At 31.7% G+C, this 25038-nt stretch overlaps 1 protein-coding gene and 1 long non-coding RNA gene across 3 annotated transcripts; both read left to right on the forward strand.

Moving 5' to 3' along the window:
* Nucleotides 1-15430: 15430 nt before the first annotated feature.
* Nucleotides 15431-16317, forward strand: LOC128039285 (uncharacterized). Its single transcript, XR_008193801.1, has 2 exons — nt 15431-15701; nt 15978-16317. It is a non-coding gene; the product is annotated as an uncharacterized LOC128039285 (long non-coding RNA).
* Nucleotides 16318-16480: 163 nt separating this feature from the next.
* On the forward strand, nt 16481-25037 carry LOC105781832 (uncharacterized). Of its 2 annotated transcripts, XM_052631658.1 has the most exons (11): nt 16481-16902; nt 17534-20595; nt 20698-20760; nt 21301-22657; nt 22777-23126; nt 23213-23386; nt 23766-23920; nt 24019-24110; nt 24182-24294; nt 24422-24730; nt 24832-25037. In XM_052631658.1, the coding sequence occupies exons 1-9, from the start codon at nt 16740-16742 to the stop codon at nt 24220-24222; spliced, it is 5457 nt and encodes a 1818-aa protein (XP_052487618.1). In that variant the 5' UTR covers nt 16481-16739; the 3' UTR covers nt 24223-24294; nt 24422-24730; nt 24832-25037. The 2 variants fall into 2 exon arrangements, with proteins under 2 accessions (XP_052487618.1, XP_012461821.2); XM_012606367.2 differs by having other exon boundaries at nt 24422-25037.
* The last annotated feature ends 1 nt before the right edge of the window (nt 25038 follows it).

Here is a 25038-nt window from a genome sequence, read left to right on the forward strand (position 1 = left end):
TTTAACCAAACAATCATCATTTAAACCAATTTAACAAGGCATGTAAACCAATTTCTTTTAGACCTAAAATACTTCATTCCTTTTTCATCATCTCAATTACAACCTAATCTCTCAATACCAATATAAACAAACACGTAAATACCATTATTCATCAACCGTAAATATCAATTTGGACACTTCCACTAATGCATCAATAACTTTACTAAGGCTTACCACATAACCACAATTAGGGGTGAGCAAAACTCGATTCGACTCGAAAAAATCGAAAAAAAATTCGAATCTTGAGTTAAACGAATCGAGTTATTCGAGTTAATCGAATTATTCGAATCAACTCAAATTTTTTTTTCGAATTTCGAGTTCGAATCGAGTTGAGTTTTTGAATTTGAATAACTCGAATAATTCGAATAATTCGAATATCAAACTATAATAATTTACATTTTTACCCTAAACTCCCAAACCTTTTTACTTTTCCCTCAAAACTTTTACTCCTTCCCACTTTTCCCCCAAAACTTTTACTCCCTCCCTCCCAACCCCCAATCTACCCAAAATCTATTTCCCACCAAAATTTACTCTCCATTTACTTTTTCTCAAAATTTTACTCCCAAAACCCTCAAAACCTTTTATTTTCTCCCAAAATTTTACTCCTCTCACTTTTTCCCTAAAACTTTTATTCCTTCCCATCCCACCTCTCATTTACCCCAAACCCTCCCCCCTTCAATTTTTTTTAATATTTTTCCTCTAAAATTTTATTTCCCCCATTTACTTTCCCTCAAACTTTTATTCCCCAAAACTTTTTATTTTTCCCCTAAACTTTTACTTCTCACCCTTTACTCTCAAACAAAAATCAAAATTATCCAAAAAATCACTAAACATAAATAATAATAATTTTATTTATATCTACTATTTATATTATTAAATTAAATTTCACATTTTATATTATTTATATTATTGAATTGTTTAGTCATATTGAATATTTATATTAAAATTGAATTATTAATTATGCCATAAAATATTCGTGTTAAAATTTTATATTGGTATCAATTTCACATTTTATTTTTAAAATAATTTTATTAAAAATCATATGTTTACATTTAATATATTTTTAATTCCAAAATACATAGTGACAAGAATTTGAAGATAATTGAAACAACTAAGCAAGCAAAGAAGCTAACCAATATATAAAAAAAATTAATAAATAAATTATGAGGTGATGAAAGTTAATAAAAAAATTGATTAAGGTGGACAAATTTTATTACGATGGGTGACAATAGTTACAAGAACTCAAAAATTTTTTTTAAAATTTAACTCGAACAAATATATTCGATTCGATTCGATTCGAATTCCATCTCACTCGACTCGATTCGAGAAAACTTCAAATAAAGTTAGGATGATAAAATGAGATTCGAAAACTCGATTAACTCGAAAATTTTCAATTCGATTCAATTCGATTCGATCGAATGCTCACCCCCAACCACAATCACATACCAATTATAAGGCGATCTTGTTTTTAGTGAGCGAAGCGAACGTGTACTGTCGAGTAAAGGCAGCCGTTGTTGGCGCCGACCCCTCTAAGCCCTGGCACATCACAAGCCATCTTACTTAAGATTTTCGAAATAGGAGGAAGGGGCAATGTCAATTGAATAAGCGTATCAAAGAGAATGAGGTCTAGCGCCCCAGAATACCATCGAGAAAGAGCAATAGAACAAGGTGGGAATAAGATATAACAAATGGGTAAGACAACCAAGGGCAATTCAACGGCTTTATGAGATAATCGGTATACTTTCGCATCATATCAAACCTCACATTATAAACAAACCAAATCTCATGGCTCAATACATTTCAAACATATAGGCACCAATAGCCAAAATCACTTATACTTTTAACAAACCAACTAGCCTATACATGCCACATAACCAAAATTACAAATCTTTTAAGTACTGAAACCATAGCTGGATAGTGTGATAGGATCTCCGACGACTTCCAACCCGAGTGAGCCTTCGAAACACTATAAATATAGAAAAATAACACAAAGTAAACTATAAAGCTTAGTAAGTTCGTACGGCTAATAAACTCATATTAGCAATTAAACACATTTACGTAATTACATAAAGTATAACACAATTCATATGATCTCACAATTCAATCACATAATCACTTACATAGCTAACCTTAGCTTTCACAAGTTTAATCGATTTAATTTTCATATAACAGTCAATTCATACTTCCATATAGCCAAATGAGCACATTTTGGTATACAACATATTTAAACACATATCTTTCTTATTTCATATACATGATACTATATGAACTCACCAATTCACCTTCATTCGATTCTCACATAGGTTCTGTACGTGCCTGTCTTGTTTAACTCGATTGTACTTTCATTCTCAACTTTCACTTACTTGTTGATTTCTGTCACGAATACTTTGCTTTCGTTGTATCATCACTTATAACCATGTTTCATCCACTTTTCCCGTTGAACCATTTAGAATACTAAAGGATACTCGAGGATCTCGTACGCATAATACCGTAACAATGTCATATCCTAGATATAGTCTTACATGTAATCTCGTATCGATGCCAATAGCCCAGCCATGGTCTTACACGAAATCACATATCGATGCCAATGTCCCAGAAACGGTGTTACACGAAGTCTCATATCGATGCCATATCCCAGATGTGGTCTTACACGTAATCTCGATAACCCTAATGTCATGACATTTGTATCCTATCTATTCCTAAGGTTCAATCGGGACTTTTACTTTGTCGAATCTTCGTCGAACATTTCCAAAGCATTGTAATCACAATTAAATTCAATATTTAAGAATTCACATATTTATCTCAATTAAGCATTTAAACATGTATGATTTAATGCTTATTAAACATACGAACTTACCTCATTCGCTGAAACGACGAATTAGGTCGACTAATCTGATACTTTGATTTTCCCTTGATCTAGATCTAAATTCCGTTTTTCTCAATCTAGATAATATCAAAATTAACTTATTTAATTATATTCTATTCAATTTAATCCAAAATTTACTTTAAAGTACATTTAAACTTTTTCCCCCATAATTTCACATTTTTGTAATTTAGTCCTTATCACATAAAATCACAATTTCATGAAATTAAACACAAACCCAAGCTAGCCGAATTTTCCATATATTACTATCAACCCATAGCTTCAATTTATTTCACATTTTAAACACTAAATTTCCACATTTCACAATTTAGTCCAAATTGACATTTTTCTCAAAAATCACTTTATAAAAGATGAAAATCTAACATCAAATATTCATAATCTATCATAAATCATCAATTTACCCAAGCATTCAAAAATGGAAACATGTTAAATCTTTAACAGTTTCAAAGTCAGATGCACGGGCCAGCTAGATTACGAAGTAACGATCTCAAAAACGTAAAAATCATTAAAATAGGAACAAAAACGAACTTACAATTTAGCTCACAATCTAGGCCGAATATAGCTTCATCCATGGCTTTTTTTTCTTCATGCATTTTCGGTGGTGGAAATTAAATGGTGAAGATGACACCATGTTTTTATTATTTAACTTAATTTATTTCATAATTACCATTATAACCTTATTAATTAACCTTGAAATTTTCATTAATAAAGCACATATTTGTCCATTCATAATTCCAATGGATAATTACCACATAAAACCCTCAACTTTGAAATTTCATAACTATCTAATGCTTTTAGCTTATAGAATTCAACTTTTACGCTTTACGCGATTTAGTCCTTTTTACCGAATTAAGCCTTTAAACGGTAAAATTTCTTTACGAAAATTTCACACAATGATTCTATCATGCTGTAAACCATAATAAAATAATAAAATAAATATTTTGACTTCAGATTTATGTTCCCGAAACTACTGTTCTGATTAACCCTAAAAACGGGCTGTTTCATTAATATTTCATAATCTTTCCATATCATATAACTATTTGTATTCCACATACATCATATTTTGCACTATAGTTCTTTCGATGCCAACAATTATTGTATTACAACAATTAAACTATCAAGCAATTAAATAACACAATTATAAAAAAATTATTAACAAATTAAGTCTCATACAAAACTTACCTAATCAAAATTGGCAACGAATACAACACCAATGACTTTTAGGCAACTTTTCTTTTTTCCGCGTTTATCTTCCGATTGATTCAAATCCCAATCTATAAAATGATTTAATTTAATTAATCAATTTCAAACATCTCAAAACAGCCTATTGTAATCGTAACTTAATTTCATTCCACTTTTCAAATGTTCCCTAATATTTTGCATTTTATTTAATTTAGTCCCTAAAACTGAAACTAACATAACTTTTGTATTTGAGCTCCGATTTTTAAACTCATTTCAAATTCATCCTTCCACAGCCTGATACGAGTCACAAAGGCCTTAGATGCGTATACGAAGGAAAAAGAAAATCAAGATTCACTTTCCTGTTTTCAAGAAAATCAAGAAATCGAATTTTGGTCCAATTTTGCTATTTTGAGCGATTTCAAGAATCAAGAAAATCAAGATTTCAAATCTTGGAAATCTTGGTCCAAGAAACCGAATCTTGCAACTAATGCGCATTGGATCTCAGATACGAGCATTAAGAAGCCAATTTCGGGAGAGAACAGATTACAATACATTAAAATTTCAGATTTTTGCTAAGTAAAAATTCTCTTAGAGTTTTCTCCAAGAATTCTCTCTTGAGTTTCTTTAGAAGTAGTTTTAACAATCTTTTTGATTGTGGGAGCCATCTTCAGCCTTCTTCTTGCCATTGTTCTTCATTGGAGGGGAGATTAGAGCCGTTTGAAAGGAGTTGTGACATTTTTCTCGATTTCAAGGCTTCTTAGGACTTTATCTTTATTTTCTTGCTGTTCAGTCTCTTTTAAATTTCTGCTTGTGTCGATTTTTATTAGCTAATTTGTTTGTTGTTCTTGTTGCGTTTTAGCCTTTCTAAAACTCCAAGATCTGATTCGGCACTTCCTTGGACATAAAGAAACATTTTTTATTTCACAAAAACCCCTCTTTTCTTGCCGTCCAATCCCTAGAATTAGTTTCAATTGATTTCGTAATCTGTTTTCATTTATTTGCTGTTTTGTGTTCTTTGATAGATTCGTCTGATTGGAAGTTAATCTTGGGGCTTAAATTCATGTTCTTGGCTTCCAAGAACATCTATTCATAAGTGTTTTGATTCTTGGCTGTTCTTTATTGATTTGGGGATTTTTTAGTTTCCAGATCTAATTGATTCTAATTAAGTTTTGCTGTTTCGTTTCAGATCCAAACGTTTAGAGTTTTCGTAGGAGTTTCCCATGACTTGACAACTCGATCTTGGTCCGCGCGCAACCCTCTATCACAGCCCCTCTATTATCAATAATTATAGAAATTTCATACAAATTTCAAAATATTTACACTTTAGTCCCTATATTCAAAACTAACAATTTTCACTTTACAAAATAGTTTTATCTCGTATCCAAGCTTAGAATACAACCATTTAACATTAAAAAAATTTAAGCATTAATCAATGAAAATATTTTAAAACTTTAGGAATTTTAAAAATTGAAGTGCAAGTTAATTGGACCTAATTGCAACAATCTTAAAAATATAAAATTTACTAAAAACGAATTAAAATTCACTCACCATGCTAGGATGAGAGCTTGGACGAACTTCATGGCTTCCTTAATAATGGAGATTCGGTGGTGGGAAGAGAAAAGTGAAGATGATAACTTTCATTAATGTTTTAACATATTTTAAATATAATTTAACAGTAATTTTAACATGTTTTTTTTTCTTTTTCTTTAAATTAAAAGCATTAACCGTCCACCATCTATCAAAAAGTGGTTAATTGCCAATTAAACCCTTGATGTAATACTATACTTCAATCCACTTATATAATAGTTTTCTAAATATTCAATAATAATATTTATGAGCTCGACTTATGAAAATGAGGTCATAATACCTCATTTTTCAAAACCATAGACTTTCGGTACACACCACTTGTACCCTGACTAACTAATTAATTAATAAAATCTATTAAATCATGATTAATTATTATACTATATTTAACTCATAAATATTAATTAATATCTACGGGCTCTCTCATCGAAATTGTGGTCCGAAAACCACTGTTTCCAACACCACTGAAAAACGGTATGTTACATTAACGGAGTGCTAACATGGTCGTTTTTCCATTGACATAATAATAAAATTAGTCCTCCAATGTTTACAAATTCTATCAATTTAGTTCTAATTCTAAAAACATTAACAAGTTTAACTTTCAACTTTACAAATTATGACAATTTAGACTTGAGCTTGAAAATTCAAAATAAAAATTAAAGAAATTTTAAATTTTAAAATTAAAAACTATTTAAAAGTTTATTTTTCCATAAAATGCTTAATATTTTATAAAAAAACATACAAAATTATAATTTATAAATTAATTAATATCTATTTTTTCTTATTTTATAACATAATTTATTTGTTAAAATAATAATTTTATAAATAAAACAATATAAGAGGAAAAAAATGAAGAAGACTTTAGGAGATTTCGAATTTTCCCTTTTTTTTCAACATTAACCACAACTGAGTTCAAGTTGGGTAAAAAACTACAGTCGTGGTAAAAAAGGGTAAGCATCAATGTCTTTGGATAGTGGCCCGGTATGAGTTTATTGTGTTTGAAGTTGTGCTTGAAGGTGGGCATGATCGATGATATATAGGTGATGAAGAGGTTTTAGAAGCCTAATAGGTGGAAGGTCATACCAGCAACTCCATAACTGATTCCTAGTTCATTGACACGTCGATGGAAGGTGTGAAAACCGAGTAGTTCAGAGTAAGAGTTATTGATGCTGGTGGTTGTGGGCGAATGCAGTGCCCAAGACTCGACAAACTGGACAAGGACTAAGGAACAAGACCAAACATATAACAAATAAATTATTATTTATAAATAATTTTTTTAAAAAAAGAAGAAGAAAAGTTTGAATATGGTTGAAGTCTTGTTATTGGGTTTTTTAAAATATTTTATTTATAAAATTATTAGTTTAATAAATTAATTTCATATTAGAAAAGTGAAAAATGGGTAATCATTTATTTTAAATTTTGTATGTATTTTATAAAATCTTATGTATTTTCATTAAAACTAATTTTGAATTCTCAAGAATCAAGACTAAATTGAATAATGTGTAAAGTTGACGGTTAAATTTGTTAAATTTTTTAGATTAGGACTAGATTAATAGAACTTGTAAACATTATAAGGCTAAATTTACTATTCCACTGAAAAAGGGCTAAGTCAACACTCTATTGATGATTTAACGGACGCGTGACTAAAATATTAAAATTTGATGATACAATGTTGTCGGGTTGGAGATCATGTCGGCAACAAAGTGTAAAATTACGATAGTTATATGACTTTAAGTATGGTTTAGAGTAGACCTGTTAAAAAAAACACTTTTTCTTAGCGTTTTAAATAAGCCTAAAAAAAGAACATTTAAACCAAAAAAAAAAAAAAAGCGATTCATTCATTCACCTACTTTTTCAATTCAACATTTCAACTATTTTCTTCTTTTAATGTATCTTTATCTGAAATTATTTCTGGTATACAAAATTATGAGCAGAATATTCAGAATTGGAATTTTAGGTGGCACTAAATTTTAAGTTAAAATTGAATTTTTTTCTTCAAGGTTTTGAAACTAGTTAAGTTATTGGTTCATCAATCGATCAATGCATACAGTTTAATTGAATAAATTATTAAAAATTCATAAAATTAAAATTAGTAAAGATAATTAGTTTTCGATTTAAGTTTAGCTTTATAAATAGTATTCAATAGTTAGACATATTAAATCAAGTAGCATTTAAGAAAAATTAGCAGTAAAATGAAGACTGTTAGTTTTAATAAGATAGAATTACTTAAAAAGAATTAAGCATTCAATGAATGGTCTTTCAAGGATAATATTGAATTTTATTTGAACAAAATGGTACTAAAGAGTGATCGAAATTTATTTTAATTGGTGATGAGATAATATAATATTATGATTTTATTTTATTTTATAATTTTATGTGAGTTATTTATATTGTGTGAAGCAAGTACTCTTAAAACTATATCTTTTTTATCCATTATTTGTGTCGTACATATGAAAATGCATGATGGATTTATTTGAAACGAAATTCAAATTTCAACAATTATTTTTATTCACTATCATTAAATGTGTCTATTAAATTAATATAAATATATTTTATATTTATCATAAACTATTATTAGAATTGTTGCACGTTACTTTACTTCATTTTTTTTATTTTTTCCAATCAGTATTATAATTTACTTTTTTTATATAATTCAAATTTGTATATTATTTACAAACAAAATAAATTATGATTATTAATTATAAGTAACGAAAATTAAAAATACATTATAAAAACAAACTAAAATTAATCGTTTTAAGGAGAAGAGAAGTTGCTGACATTTTATAATAATTAGAAGTTGCAGGAATACCATTAGGTGATTTAGTTTTGACCAGAACAAATCAATAATTGAAAAAATAAACGTTGACCAATGAGTGTGGTGTTAGGTTCAATGGAAAAAAGGTACCGTAAATAAATATTTAGAGGAGAGAAAAGTGTTTTAGGTCACAGAAAAAACATTTTAAAATTTTATTTTACAACACTACAAGAATAAATTTGAAATTTCATGTGGCCCAAAATCTAGTTCTAGAAAAATATTCCTATACATTTAATGACTCCTCGTATTCAACTATAAATAATTTTTAATTAATATATATACTATTATTTAAGTGTTTGATTAAATTAATGTTACAAATCAACAACCTCAACTCGATCAGAAAAAATTTAAAATAATTAATAAAATATTATTTTGAGGTTTTTTATATTTTATACAAAATCTATAAAAGTGATAAATTAAACCTAAAAGCACACATGGTGCGTAAAGGTGAAATTAAAATATTTTTCAAGAGAGCGAAGTTGAGTTCAAAATTTCAAACATTAAAGTATAATTTTATTATGTACTAACTTAAAATTTTATCATTTTTTGAATGGATTGAACAATTTTTTTTCTCTTTTTGAATCTAAATAGATAATTTCATCTATTATGAAGGGATTAAATAGATACTTTTCTATTTTGGAGAGTCAAAATACTTGCTCACCCCTTATTTGCTTCTAATGATAGGATTGGCAACTAGGGCACCAACTCGTATTTATATCTAGTTATCTGAAATATAGATATTATCTCTTTTCAATAGTTTGATGTCACATCAGTAATTTCATCCTTAATTTTAAAATTTTCATTTAAATTTAATTTTTATATAATAAAAATATTAAAATTCAAGATAAAAATACTAATATGACATTAAATTATTAGAAATAAATACAATTGACATATCGTCAACGACAAATATCTCAATTTCAATGATTTATTGATTTATAATGGGTAGAAGAAGTGTAATCACCCCCCCCCGCCCCCCCTTTTGCCTCTTTTATGTAGAGATGTAACCAAACAAAATAATCATTGAAAAAGCGACTTTGAAAAAGTTGACAAAGCAGCAAATCACAAACCTTACTTGACGCTTAGATGATTAAAAAGTATTTCTTGCCTTTTAACTTAAGTTGCTGTGATGTGTACTGACGGACCTCTACCGCTAGATTCTTCTTCCAAGTAATAGAATTATAAAAGATTAAATTAAATAATCACGTATTCACAAAAAAGGTAAAGATTGACAAAAAAAATTAGATTTAAGATTCTAAACCCTAAAAATAATATTATTAAAAGAAATAATTAATTTATTAAAAGAAATCATTATAAATTTTAAAATTTAATTTTAATGTACCTTAATTAAAAAAGTATATCACCAAAAATGTGTATATGTAAATTATAATTAGGACGAAGTCAAAAATTCTTTTAAGGTTAAAATTAAATTGTATATTTTACTATAGTAAAAATATAAATTTACTATTTTAATAGCCTATATCTTTATAATATTTAAAAGATTAAATCAATTTTATTATTTTAGGGCTAAAGTATAATTTTATCCTTACTAATTTTAAATTTTATAAACTATAAAGAAACCTAAATAAAAATTTTCTATTTTAGAGGAAGTCGGAGCTTCGCCAACCCCGATTCATTACTAATTATAATATTTTTAAATTAAATTAATTTGTAACATCAATTCAATAAAAAATTATAAATTATTGATGGATTTATTTTCTTTTAACTAAAAATGCTTTTCTGGTTGTATTTTTCATATAAAAAACGGAAAACAAAGAAAAAATAGCGAATAAGAGAAAACAAAATTCTAACCAAGAAGAATAGTAAACGTAAAAGAATTTGTAGTGTTTAGTGGGTGCCATTAGTATGGTTATTGATTTAGATGGATTGAGGTGACTTACATGATGTTGTTGACTTGGAAGCAACAAAATAAATAAATAAAAGTCTAAACTACAATAGTAAAATTCTTTTATCATTAAATTATGAAAAGTTGACAATCATCTCATTATCTAATTTTTATTTTTTAGGTCACCAAATGACTCACGGTGACACTTTTAAAATTGATATAATAATAATTTAACTTTCAATATTTATAAATTTTGTCATTTTAGTATTGATTCTAAAAAATTTAACCTTCAACATTTACATATTGTGTAATTTGATCCCTTTTATAGTTTTATTTTTATTTGTGATACTTGAGAGTAAATTTTAAATTAATGAGGAAAAGGCAAAAAATGTTATCTTGTATTTTTTTATGTTTCTTTTTTATATATTTTCAATCAAATTTAACTAATAAATTTTTTAAAAAATTAGATGAAAAGGTTATAAAAAAAATAAAACTGTAAAAAGAAAATTGCACAATGCATAAAAATTAAGAGTTAAATAAAATCAAAATTAAATTCACACTATATATTAAAATTACTATTATGCCCAATTTTAAAATTTATTGGTCAAAAACATAAAAAAGCAAGACAATGAGTTGCCGGCTTTGTACCCGACTTGACAAATTCAAAGTCAAAGATGAATGCAGTCTGTCGAGAAGTTATGTTCCCACTGAATGAAAAGACCGCCCTAATTTGAATTAAGTACTCTCACAACTAGGCTCCAATTTCCATTACCTGTCAAATGCGTTTTTGTGCTTAAAAGTATTTTTAAACTCAAATTTAAAAGCTCTAGAGTAAAATATATTATCACTCAATATAATTTATGTAATAGTATATAGTTAGTTTTCTATTGATTTTTTCTTATTCAGTTTTATTTTAAATTTTTTATCATATGAGTCATAGTTTTGGAGGTATGTATTAACTGAATTATATTATATGATTCTTTTAAATTTTGTATTAATTAATTTAAATTTTCACTAATATCTAAGTACAGAAAAAGTGATTTTAAAAAAATACTAAATAAGAAAACAATATAAAACATATATTTAAATTAAATAGTAGTGTTAAAATGGAAAACTAAAAAAGTGTGCATTAAAAAATGACAAAAAATTTATCTTCAATGCCGGTATCTAGGTCCGTTCTTCATATTTTTGGGGTCCTGAGTAAAATAATAAAATAAGGTTTTAGATTCCTTAAAAATTGAAAAAAATTATATCCCTTAAAAGTTAGTAAAAAAAATTTGGGCCCTTTAAAAGCTAAAAAAGCTTTTTTGACCCCTTAAAAGTTGGTAAAAAAAAAGTTATTTGACCCCCTTAACAATTGGGAAATAATATTTTGAACCCCTTTCAACCTTGGGTCCTGGGCGGCCGCACCTCCAGACGACCCCCAGAATCGGATCTGCCGGTGTCACCAAAAAGAATAACTAAATTTTGACAAAAATAATTATATAAAAATTTAAATAACTGAATAATAAGAACAAAATTTTAACTATTTTGAGTTAAATCGTGTCTGAAATAACGGGGAAGCGATTCAGTGTACGAAAAACAAGAGCCTGAGAACCAAAATTGATATTATACAACTTATGTCTGCATATGAAGAGTATTTGGTTGAATTTCGAAAAACTTTTTCAGAATACTTTCTACAAGTTTATCTTTTCACTAACAATTTAAATGAAAAATTTCCTACTATAAAGTTTAGACTTGATCATGAACCATTTGATATAAACAGTATTGAATGGAGTTTTGTTAAATAAATAACTGTTCAAAATTTCTCTTTTCATTTATTAAAAGATTTTTCTGCATTTATTAATACTATGTTATTGCGTAGGGTATATGAAGATGATTTTTATTATTACTAATTTCAGGAGTCCATTAATTTCCCTTGGCCGAGTGAGGTCCTTTTCAAGTTTATTGGTTCATCACCTTTGGCCTTTTGATTCAGATAATTAAAGGTTAGGTCTAATGGCTGGCGTCCCTAATCCTATTAAAATCAAATTAATCTCAATTACTTCAATTAATCTTCCCACTATCGGATTTAATTTTATCATAAAATTTTGGTTATAAAGAAATTCAGTTAAAAACGAGTAATTAACTGAAATTAATAATAGGATAAATTTTAAAGTTACACATGAATCGGGGTGAAGTTAAAATTTTTTTAGAGAAGTCAAAATTAAATTGTAATTTTTACGATACTAAAATGCAATTTCACCATTTTAATAGCTTATATCTTTATAATTTTAAAGGATTAAATCAAATTTTATCATTTTTAGAGGGCCAAAGTGCAAATTTACCTTTACTAATTTAAATTTTAAAAATTTTAAAGGACTTAAATAAAAAATTTTCCATTTTAGGGGGGTCGGGGCCCTTGCTAGCCCCTTAGCTATGCCCTTGACATGAACTTTGATTCAATTTATAATGTTATACATGACATTTTGATTTGATTCAATTTTTAAAAATCACTAGCATCATTATTGATATAATACCATTTTATATTTACATATATTATATACACAAGTAATCATACTTATCTATAATATAAAAGTGAAATGATGTATTAATTTCTTTAAATGTGTACAGTTGAATTAAAATCAAAGGTTTATGCATATATTTAAGCTCAAATCAAAGTTTAATATGTATAATTACACAAAATCAATGTTCATGTATCAAAGTTCATTTATCCTTTAATAATATATATTAGATATCTGTAAGCCCAATATATATATTAACCAAATGGATCTATGGGCCAAATAATTAAGTACAAAAATGACAAAAGCCCAAAACCTGTACTTTCATTTTGTTCCTCTCAGATTAAGCCTGCCGCTACCCCGTTATTCTTTGCTTTTTTTAAGTCGTCAATTCATTTATCGCAGATCAATCCATTTTTCGTTGTTGATAACTTTAGGATTGATGTTGCAATTAGTTATTGACTTTGCTTGGTAAAAGAACTATCAAATGTATACCTTGAATTACATTTTAGCTCATTTAGTGAAGAAATTAGTAAATTAACCCTTGTAAGTTAAGATGAGTGAGTAAAATAACCTTTTATTAAATTTTGGTACTTATATATAAAGTATAATAATAAATTTATCTTTCATTTTACACATTTATTCAATTTGACCCTTAATAAAAAATAACAATACTTTATATATGTGTAAAGGTTGAGGTCTAATTGAATAAATGTGTAAAGTTTAATACTAAATTTATTATTATATATTATATATAAACACCAAATTTTAAGAGATGAATTGTTTTACTCACTTATCTAACATATACGAAGTTAATTTGTCTATTTTAATAAAAAAATAAAATATAATCCGATATAGTATAAAGATTTTGTGATATTTTTTATCGCTATTAAATTGCGTTAGTGTTACCATTAGTATTGTAATTGTTATATATATATATACATATATATAAGCAATGTTGACACCATATTTTTGATAAAACGGGGTCGATTTGGATTTGAAAATGAAAATAAAAAGAGGGAGTTGCCACCAATCCTTTTTTTGATGAGATGTGATCGGGTCACCTTGTGAAACGGTTGTTTTTAATAAAAGATTTAATTTTATTAAAACAACAAATTTAGTCCACGAATTTTAGAAAAATGGGTTCGGGAGTGGGTTACGTACGAGGAAGGATTAGCACCCTCTTAACGCTCAAAAATTGGTACCTAGTTGATTAGCTAATGTTTTAATGTCAAAAATTAAAAAACTTTGAAAACCAATTTAAAATATGATCATTTATTTTATTATTATTATTTATTTTTTTTTAAAAATTATATAAATCCAGGCACTCGTTAAGACTCTCTCGTTTCAGAAAGAAAATATCACACCCAATGAGTTAGGGCACGATATTTTACCTCTTCCAAAATGAGCTTGTCTAAAAATTTACGCAATAAAATTTAAAATGGTGCTCAATTGTTTAAGTCATGTGAAAGAATTGCAACCCAACACGTCACGGTACAATTTCTCAAAATATTAAACCTTGAATATTGCATTTATAATGAAAATCCTCGTCTCGAGAAAACAACGCGTCATATCCAATACATTAGAACATTACGTGTTGAATTCCCAATAACGAGCTTTTAGTTATGTTTTATATAAAAAAGTTTCGATTATTTAGATTCGACGAAGGAAATCGAAACCCAATACGTTAGGGCTCGATTTTCTCAAAGATTCTAAATATCGAGTATTATTTTTATTTTGAAATTTTCCTTTTTTTTGACGAATCCGAGTAAAAAAATGAATGTAAAGTAATATTAATGATAATGCAAATAAAATAATACAAGCAAATAAGGAAAGATAAATAAATAAGATGGTAAATATATAATAAAAAGAAATCAACAATGTATACACAAATAAGAGTAAATAAATAACAATTAAAGCACTTAAATAAGTAGTAGTAATAATGAGCACGTAAATAAAGAAATAAATGAACACCAAATGAAACAATATTAATGAATAAAATTATAAAAATATATATGTATGTTAGAATTATAAAGTATATAAAAAATGTATGTGATTAAATCTAAAATTACAAAGGTATAATAATAGGCATGCTAATGATAATAACAATATATAAAAACAATAATAGTAAAAATAATGGTAACATTATTGAAATAAATTAATTTAATAGCGAAAGTATAACAAACAAACACAAAAGACTAATTTAAACTTAAAACAGAACTTTGGAGTCTAAATTACAAATAAATTAAAAAGGGAGTAGCCCGGGACTGATATAGAACGCGTTGAAGGCATGAGAGACTAATCGGAAAATATTTCCAACCCCAAATGCGCAGCGTTTCAGCGCGGACTGAAATGAAAATATCAGAAAATTACACGGCCAAAATATAAAAACCACAAAGACTCGATTGCACTACAGCTCAAAAGAGGAGGGGCCTTGCGCGCAAATAGCCCATTCATGAAAACACGCGGATCCCCCTGAAGCGGGTCGGATTGCGCGCTGGTTATGGGGGTTTAAACGGCGCCGTTTTGCAATGTTATTTAAACCAACAAAATTTTTTTTATTTCATTTTCTGTTTAAACTCAAAAAAACAAAGCAAAGTTCTTTCCCCCCTTTTAATGAACCCAGAAACCGACCACTGTCCCGGCCGGTGAACGGCTGTGCTGAGGCCACGGCTCCATCACTGGCAGTGGTCGGAGCGAGAAAAGGAGGGGTTTTTAACCCCGCTCTCGATCCCCACCTAAAGATCTGCCCTTTTAGTCCTGGAAAGATGAAAAAGGAGGGGGCTTTTGTACCCTTACCAGTCGATTCCAACGCCGAAAATAGTCTTCGGCGACAGGCTTTCGGGATAGGTAAATGTCCTTTTTCATTTCTCTTTCGTTTTGTTTTTGGTTTAGAAGAATAGAAAGAAAAAAAATATAATAAACAATAGAAGATAGAAATAAAAGAGCAAGAGCAGAAAAAAGAACTTTGGAATCAACCTTTTTAGTTTTGCTTGATCTGCTTTCATTAACTATTGTAAAAAGAGAAGAAACCAATACAGAAGGAAAATTCGGCTTTTTATAGCCGATTTGTTTTCTATTTTTCCTATTATTTTTGCTGTTTGCGTGTTGATATTTCTTCTGTAGGTCATTGACATGCGCCGGTGATGGGACAGTGGCGGTGACAGACGCGCGGCAGTGGCGGTTCGTAGGTCAAGGGTCGGAAGAGTCAGAAGGCCCTAGGTGCTAAGGTTTTTCTGTTTCTTTGTTTTTTTGAAAATGGGTTTTGGGCTTGTAATTGTATTGGGCCTGGGTTAATTTGATTGGGCCATGGGGATTTTGGGCTTGTAATTGGGTCAAAATTTTGTAAATGGGCTGTTAGTAATTTGGTTTATTTTCTGGTATGGGCCCGGACAAAAATAGGCTTGTACAAGCGACATGTAAGATTTTAATTTAGTTTTTATCATGAATATTTCATTTTTTACTATATTTTCAATTTAATATTGTTAGTGTATTTATTATTTTTGTCTTGTGTTAAACTTGTTTGAAGGAATAAATTTTAAAATTAGTGATAGTTTAGTTGAGGTATATGCAGGATATATACTTTGATGATCACGTAGTCTGCTTGACGTGGATTACCCTCAACCGACGTCGTTCGGTTATAGCTAAATACCTATTTTGCCATCGAACAGTCAAGAAATTATCAGATTCACCCTCTGAATTTCAAATTCTAGAACCGCGCTTTATCTCCTCTTCCTTTCTTTCCTTCTTTGGATCCATCATCCCTTGGTCTGTATCTCTCTCGATCTGTCATAGTCAATTCAAAAATTCCATTTTCTTTTTCTTTAATTTTGTTCGCCGTAAATGGAAACTGAAACTCGTTGCTATTGAAGAAGAAGAAGAAGAGAAATGTCGACGATTGAGAAAGTGTTGGTTCAGATCTTTGAGAGGAAGAATCGAATAATCGACCACGTGAAGCAGCAAATCCTTTTCTTCGATCATCAACTCGCCTCCAAGTGTCTCATCGATGGCTTTGTTCCACCTCCTTGGCTCCTCTCCTCTTCTACTTCCAGTAATCTATTTTTTCTTCAGCTTTATGTTTCTCATTTTTCCTTTTTCTTTACTTCATTTCAAAATTATCTAAAATAATATTGTCTCAGTTTCCTAATTAATTGGAACATTTCACTTTTCTCCGTTGGAATCGTCGAATTTCTTCTTCTTTTTCTGGTTCTTTCCGTTTTTTTCTTAAATGTAGTCTTATTACGCATAATCGATGTGAAGTGCTCTTTAACAATGGCGTCTTTATTTTTTCTTAATATTCCTTTTTAAATTTCTATTAGGAGCAAAATTCCACTAAATACTGCGTTATCAGTATGTCATGAGTTTACCTTTTAATTACATTAATAATTTTGTTTGTAATGCTTATTTCTTTTTTTACTAGAAAATGTTTGCAGGAATGTTTCAAAGTATTGAACTTCTTTTAAGAGAAAAAGTTTTTTTTTTCCTGCTTTCAAGTACATAAACTTGAATTAACCATTGAAAATTTGCCTCTTGAAAGATAGAAAAGCCCTTTCCTTTTGAATTCTTGATTGCATTTCAATTTTGTAACTAAATATCACAAGTGTTCTTAATTGTGACTATGATCCGTAAACAGCTAATTTAATGGATTTTTAAACAAGGTAGTGTCTGCTTTTTAATTGCAGAGTTGAATAAAGAAGATCTTATCTCAGGACTCCTACTTCCACAGTCACAGGCTTCAATTCCTTACTGTTCTCTCTATCAACAGCCAGTTGTTACAACTGATAACGTTCAGTTACCCCATATTTTATGCTCCCGAATTGATGCTTCAAATGAAGGCTTAGATCAGTGCCTTCCTGGTAAAGTTGATGAGCTGGACCCTAGTGTTACTTCTCCTCCTCAAGATTGTAGAGATGGAATGATGTCAGATGTTTGTCCTGATCATTGTTCATCACTGGCAAGAATCCAGAGATCTAAGTCTAGGCAACGGGCTTTGGAGCATCGAAACGGTGCAAAAGCATGTAAAAACAATGAAAGCTGTGAGAAGAAGGGTAATTCTTCCAATAATCAAAACAAAGGGTCCGAGGTTGCTTCTTTACAGTCAGATGTTGTGGATAAGTTGGAATTGATTAGATCTAGTGATATTGTTGTGACTCATGAGGTGGAAAAGGTAGAGAGAGGGCAATGCAGGAGCAAGGAAAGGAGTGAAAATGTTTATTCAGGTAGAGTAACTAGATCACGAAGTTCAATCCATCCTTCCATGTCTGAGAGTGGGCCTTCAGGTACAGGCAACGACTCCTTTGTTGCAAAGCAGGATAATGTTGTCAGTAGTGAGGTGGAAAAAGGAGAAAGAGTGGAATGCAGGAGCAAGGAAAGGACTGAAAAGGTTTACTCTGGTCGAGTCACAAGATCAAGAGGTTCAGCTCAACCTTCAAAGTCTATAAATGGGCTTTCAGGTGCAGGAAACACTTCTTCTGTTGCTAAGCAGGATGGTGTGGTACTCACAGACTCCATCAGTGAATCAAGACAACAGCTTGGTGTTTTTCAAGAGTTATTGGAATCAAAATTTGTGGGACCTGTTCATGCTGTAAGTTTAGGAGTGAAAACTGAAGAAGAAGGTCAACTCCAAAGTAAGGCAAGGGGTGAAGATATCTACTCTGGTAGACTCACAAGGTCAAGAAGTTCTGTTCAACATCCAAAATCTGATTATAGTCCACCAGGTGCAGGCAAGAGTTTTTCTGTTGCAAAGCAGGATGGTACTGTGCTTACAGAATCCATTAACAAATCAGGACTACAGCATGATGCTGCTGATAAGTTATTGCAATTTGTCAAACCAGTTGATGTTGTAACTTGTATAGTAGAAAAGGAAGAAAGAGGTCAATGCCAGGGCAAGGAAAGAGGCAAAAGCATTCACTCTGTTAGCATCAAAAGAGTTAGACATTCTGCCCAACCTCCCAAGTCTCTCAATGGGTTTTCATGTGCTGGCAAAATTTCTGATGTTGCAAAGTGTGATGGTCAGCACAATGTTGTTGATGAATTACTGGAATCAGTAAAGCCTTCTGCTATCTCGGCTGGAAGTTGTGGTTCCAAGGAAGCAAATGATCCCCAAAGTAGCGAAAAGAATGTTTGTCAAGGAAGATTGAAAAGATCCAGAAGTCATAGCCAACAGCAAAACTGCGAGAATAAACATTTAAAGTTGGATAGCAATCCTGACAGCAGCACTGATGATGGCATTTGCAAATCAATGCAGGTGGCCTGCCTTACTCATGATCTTAAGGAGTTGATTAAGCCTTGTGATATCACTGATGAAAGTTGTGGAATAAAGGCCAAAGCAAGTGACAACCATACAAAGTTGAGTACTGTTGTAGACCAATATAATGATGGTAGTACCAGATCAAGAGCTAACCGTAGTGCAAATATGTTTAAACATGTTGATTCTAATGCTCTGGAGTCTGCAGTTAAACAGTCCACATCAAAAGCTTCCAATAAGCCGCCATACGCAAAGTCATCAGGCAGGTCCAAAGGAATTGAATTTAAGGATCTTTCTGGTACTCAAGTTAATCCCCTTCCTTGTGCCAATGACAGTGGTCTTGCTGAATTGAATCAATGTGACACAATTGTTGCCGACACTGAAGCAGATTCTGATGAATTAGTTGAGGCACATTCAGCTAGTTCTGCATCTAACTTGAATGGTGTTAACGATCCTCTTCTTGCAAAAACATTGAATATGCACGACAGAGTTGACTTGGAAAGAACGAGCCCACACTCTGAGTCTGCTATGATGGTGTTACCCAAGCAACTTGATTTTGATGATTTGGGAGAGAGCACCTTGAATGAGGCTTCTAGTCTTATATCAGAGCGTGAAGAAGTGATCAACTCATTGGAGAAAAGGTTTCTTACACGACTACCTTGTGCAGATAAGCTGGATGAAGTAACTTCTGATCTTTACCAAGAAAAATACAACTCATCCCAGGAAAAGCTGTTGAACCAAGAAGCTATTAGAGAAAAAGAGAAAGAGTCTGAAACAGATTTGAACAAGACATCTGGACTGGGCAGAACTTCTAATTTAACTGTTGTGTCCTTAGTAAGAGAAACACCTGAGGCTTCTACGGATGCTGTAAGAAGTATTCTGCCTGAAAGCAATGAAATCTCTGAACAAAAACCTTTAATGGAAGATCTTTCAACTACCTTTAAAGTTTCTAATGAAAATTTGTTTGGAAACTCACTAAAGGATGCAGCAGGATCTAGTTTAAATGTTGATACAGGGATGGAATATCTCTTTAAGGACTATGGGAAGCTTGAAGAAGAAAATTCTGTGATGTCAACCCAAAAAGCAAGTAATCTGAATACTGATTTATGTGGTTGTCCTGCAATTTTGGCAGATACTGATTTCACTAGAGTTTGTAGCCCTGCCCTGCTAAGAAAAGTATCTGCAACTTCCAGTGATGCTAGTGAGCATCCTTGTGCTGCACTACTTGAAGAAACTACGGGTCATTCTCTGAAGCAGAAAATGGAGCCAAGTCTGGCTCAATACCAAGATGCAGATTCAATGGGAAGATGTATTGCTGATGACATTGATTCCGTTCTAGATCGCAAACATGCAAAATCAAGTGAAAACAAGGTTGCAACTCAATCCATACAGCCAGGTAGACACTTTGGCACCGACATGGAAGGTTCATGGTCTTATAAGCGGAGGAAGATTGAAGGTCAACAAAGTAATTCCCTGTCTTTGTCATCAAGCTCGAAGGTAAAGTGCTTTAGTTTAGAAACCGGGTTTTATCAAGAAATTTGACTTGTACAAGATAATCTTATGTTTATCCTAAATCTCATGACTTTTCATATATAACAGGGGGAAGATATTATGCTATTAAATGCTGATACGTTTCTAGCTGATGAAGAAGATCAGAATGCGGTATGCTAATATTCCTGTAGTTTTAGTTCTTAATTATTTTTAGTATCTAGGACCTCCAAATTCATACTGATGTCTTCTAATTTCTTCCTCCTATAAAATGTTTGCACTTTCACCAACTTTTATCTTTGTGATGAAACTTAATTGTTTTATTTCAATGATAATACTACCTCTTGAATTGGCACATTTAAGAAACTTTAGGTGACAAAGGATTTGCACACAACACCGAGTCATAGATTGTAATTATGCTTTGGCTTGCTGTCTTCATCGCATTAGATGTTTGTCATTGATGGCTGGCTTTCCTCTTTGTGTCCCTTCTAATTGATCTTAATTCTCAATTCTCTTTGTCTTGCTTTTTGCTTACATATTATTTTGGACTCCGTTACTATTACAATTTTTGTGCATTGTTCACTGGTCCTTCACTGCTTGATTTCATAAATAGCGTACTTACATATCTGGAACAGGTTATTCATAAATCGCACAGGTTTGCTACATGTAATTCGAACACTTGCTAAGCGAATGCCTTATTTTTGTGCTTGCCAGGGGAAATGTAATTGGAAAGAGAAGGGTGGAAATGAAAGCCCCCCATCCAACTTTATGCATAAAAAAATTGATGCGACTTCTATCTCAAGTTTGCCACAAGAGACCCTTGAAAGTATTGAAGATCACTCAGTGGAGGGAACAAGAGCAGTAGATCCTTCCAGCACAATGTTTAGTTCAACAAGGAAATGCACTGCAGATGAGAACAAAGTACTATTGAATGTTGGCTATAAATCAGAATTTGGCAATATTGAACATTTTACTTGTGACGGAAGGAGCAAGCAAGAAAGTAAATCTCAACTTGGAGAAGATGGTGTTAGTTCTCCATGTCGACAACCTACAGACTTGACAATGTCTGAACAAAGCAGACCAGAAGTTGAGGGGTTCATTATTCAGACAGATAGTGAACAAGTATTCATTGATGGCGAAGGAATTAGCTTTCACAGTCTGGACCTTCCAAAGACTACAATCGAATGTGCTGGCCTCCTGGAGCAGCTTTGCAAGTCTGCTTGCGTCCATACCCCATTATCCCAACTTCCAACCACATATAGATGGCAGCGAACAACTGACCTTTACCAGTCTGTTCCTAATGGACTTCTAGAATGCATGAACCTGAACAGCACCCTTCTCAACAATGATGCTTTGAAAGGTCAACTTAAAGTAAGCACCAGTTGCTTTGGTGAGGATATCAACCATGCTTTTCTTGGAGGATCCTTTTCAGATTGCTTGCCGTTTTCTAGTTCTCGAGTTACTGGAGATGGGAAGAAACCATATCTTTCTCCTATTGGTAAACTCTGGGATAAAATCACATTGAACTCTGGCAGTTCAGAGAAGCGAGGTAGCTTAAATCCTGACCTGCCCTGCATTAGTGAAGAAAACGAGAACATGGATGAGGCAGTTGATACATTTGAGGAAGATGCAGCTTTCGAAGTTGAGGCTTGTTCTGGAAAAAGGGAAGCACTTGCTGAGATTAAGGAATGTCCAAATGTTCCTGCAGCAGTTTCTGAAAGCGAACAATTTACTGTTAGAGATAGTCTAGACTCTGTGAACACAACCTACAGCTTCTCTAGGACTGAGAACGGGATCAAGCAGAAGGTTGGAAAACACAATGCCAGCAAGAGGAGAGACACAAGTAAGTTGAAACAGAACCGGAGTCTGCTGCCAGGGGCTAATGGTACCAAAAGGGCAAGTGAATCACTTCGTAATAGGTTCAGTAAACCACAATTATCTGAGAAAACCAGCCTGAGAAAAGGTGGGCCAAGTTTCTCACAGAAGGAGTTAAAGGTCAATAATATAGTTTCTAACGTCACTTCGTTCATTCCAATTATTCAGCAAAAACAAGCAGCTTCCGTTACCACTGGTAATCGTCTTCTTACGTCTTCTGCAGCTGTTCTTTTTGTCTCATTTCTTCACAGAATTTTATGAAAACTACTACATATATATCATGCAGATGCTTTAAATTTTCTGTAATTCTTTTAGGGAAGAGGGATGTTAAAGTGAAGGCTCTAGAGGCTGCTGAAGCTGCAAAAAAACTTGCTGAAAAGAAAGAGAACGATCGAAAGATGAAGAAGGAGGCCTTAAAACTTGAACGAGCAAGGTTGGAGCAAGAAAATTTGAGGCAGTTGGAGCTTGAGAAGAAAAAGAAAGAAGAAGAACGGAAGAAAAAAGAGGCTGATATGGCTGCTAAGAAAAGACAGAGGGAAGAAGAAGAAAGGTTGGCGAAAGAGAGAAAGAGAAAACATATGGATGAAACACGGAGGCAGCAGCGTGCTCCTGAAGAGAAGTTGCGTTCAAAGAAGGATGAGAATGAAGAAAAGCGCCAAGCCCTGGTAAACTCCCTTATTTTGTAAAGGAGATATTGTATTTTAAGTTTTCCTTTCTGTAGAATGGCATTAACTTTGGATCTCTGTTTTAGGTTGGGAGAGCACAAACAACGAAGGGTCCTAGTGATGAAGCAGCAAAATATAAGAAAGTGCAAAAAGAAATAGCAGGCGGGAATGAAGGAAAAAAGTCAGAGATGGAATTTAGCACAGCTGTTGCTTCAACTTCTGTAAAGGCATGCACAGCTATTGAAGATAATAATACAAAGGTAAAGTTCTTTTTAGCGGTATTACTGCTATATTCAACTAAATGTTAGGTCTCTTTATTGCTAAACCATCTGGATTGGAGCATGTTGTCTTATGATGGAGAAAATGCTAAAAGTATTCTCTCCGCTTGTATTGAGAAGGTATAACATATGTTTTCACCATGTAAAAACGCAAAAGAGAAAGCAACGTCTGCAATGAGATTTTCTTATACAAGTGTATAGGTTATTTTGCAGCAGACTGATGGAATCATCTCTTGGATTACTTGCTATATTAATACCAGCTTAACCTAAACCATCTCTTGGATGTTTCTTTTACTAATTGAATGGCTGTTAATATATTTATTTTTATTCAAGCATAATGTGGAGACAGAATCTTTCTCAGGTAATGAGCACCATGGATAGAGGAAGAGGGAACAATAGCCTGATTGCAGATACAAGCCAGGAACAATCATATGATATTTCGCCATACAAAGTTTCTGACGATGAAGATGAAGACGATGATGAACCGAACAACAAATTTGTTCCATCATGGGCCAGGTATGTGACTTAGTTTGGTCATCCTAAAATCTGGCGTGGAACACATGCACCATTCCATAATGATGATGATGATGTTTGACTCTTGGTGATTTTTGCAGTAAAAATCGTGTGGCTCTTGTTGTCGCTTCCCAGCAACGGTTAGATCCAGAAGTAATATTCCCCCCAGGAAGCTTTTGTAGCATTTCTGAAGGTGATTATCATAAAAACCATAAATCTTGTACCATGTCGGTGAATTGGACTAACAGTCGTTCTCTTAAATAGTTCTCTTGCCAAGAAAGCTCCAGCAATATCGAGTGAGTTAGATAGAATGGTACAGTTTTGAAAACCGTAGTATCTTCAGCCGACTCAATGACAGCTCTTCTGAGAATAGAAAGGTACACCGTCTCTTCAGTTTCACTGCCATTTTTAAGGCAACTAGCACTTTATAAAAAATGTTTTAAATAATGTTTATTCCTAAAACCCTCCGCTCTAATGAAATTGTTGCTTCTTTTTCTGTGGCAGAGCGAGTAGAGAGAATTCTTGGAAGAGTAACAAGCAGGAGATTTTAAAAACTAAAAGAACAATGTGGCAAATGATGTAAATTGTAGTTGTGCCAGCATCAGTTATGCTAACTGTTTTAGACCTGGCAAAATTCCAAGTCGCCAATATGCTAATGACTGTTCGTCTAATCCAATCCCTCACTGTTTAATGATACAAAACAGTGAATAAACTGAGCTCCATGGAAGTAGTTGCGATGATAGCAATGTCTTACAATTTGAAGCCTAGATAGGCCCAAAATGAAGAGTTCTTGGACCTTTATAAGCACTAAAGGTGGGAGAAGAATGTTGAAATTGTTTATTTGGCTGTACTTTGAAATCCATTGGTGTAATATCTCGGTTCTTATACCACTGATAATGGTTTTTATTTTTTAGGCAGAGTGAACATGTGATGTGATGTGATGTGATGATGTTGGAGCATCGCAACCTTCAAAATTTTCTATTCGTGTAACGGCTCAATGACGTGGATTTGGATTTGGGTTAAGGTTTGGAATTGGACCCAATGCTCACATCACATGTCTTTTTGTCATCATATTATTGATTTCCAAAATAATATCGGATTTCATTGTTTTGTCGGCTTAG

Source organism: Gossypium raimondii, chromosome 1 (assembly GCF_025698545.1).
Source record: "Gossypium raimondii isolate GPD5lz chromosome 1, ASM2569854v1, whole genome shotgun sequence".
NCBI classification, from domain to species: Eukaryota; Viridiplantae; Streptophyta; class Magnoliopsida; order Malvales; family Malvaceae; genus Gossypium; species Gossypium raimondii.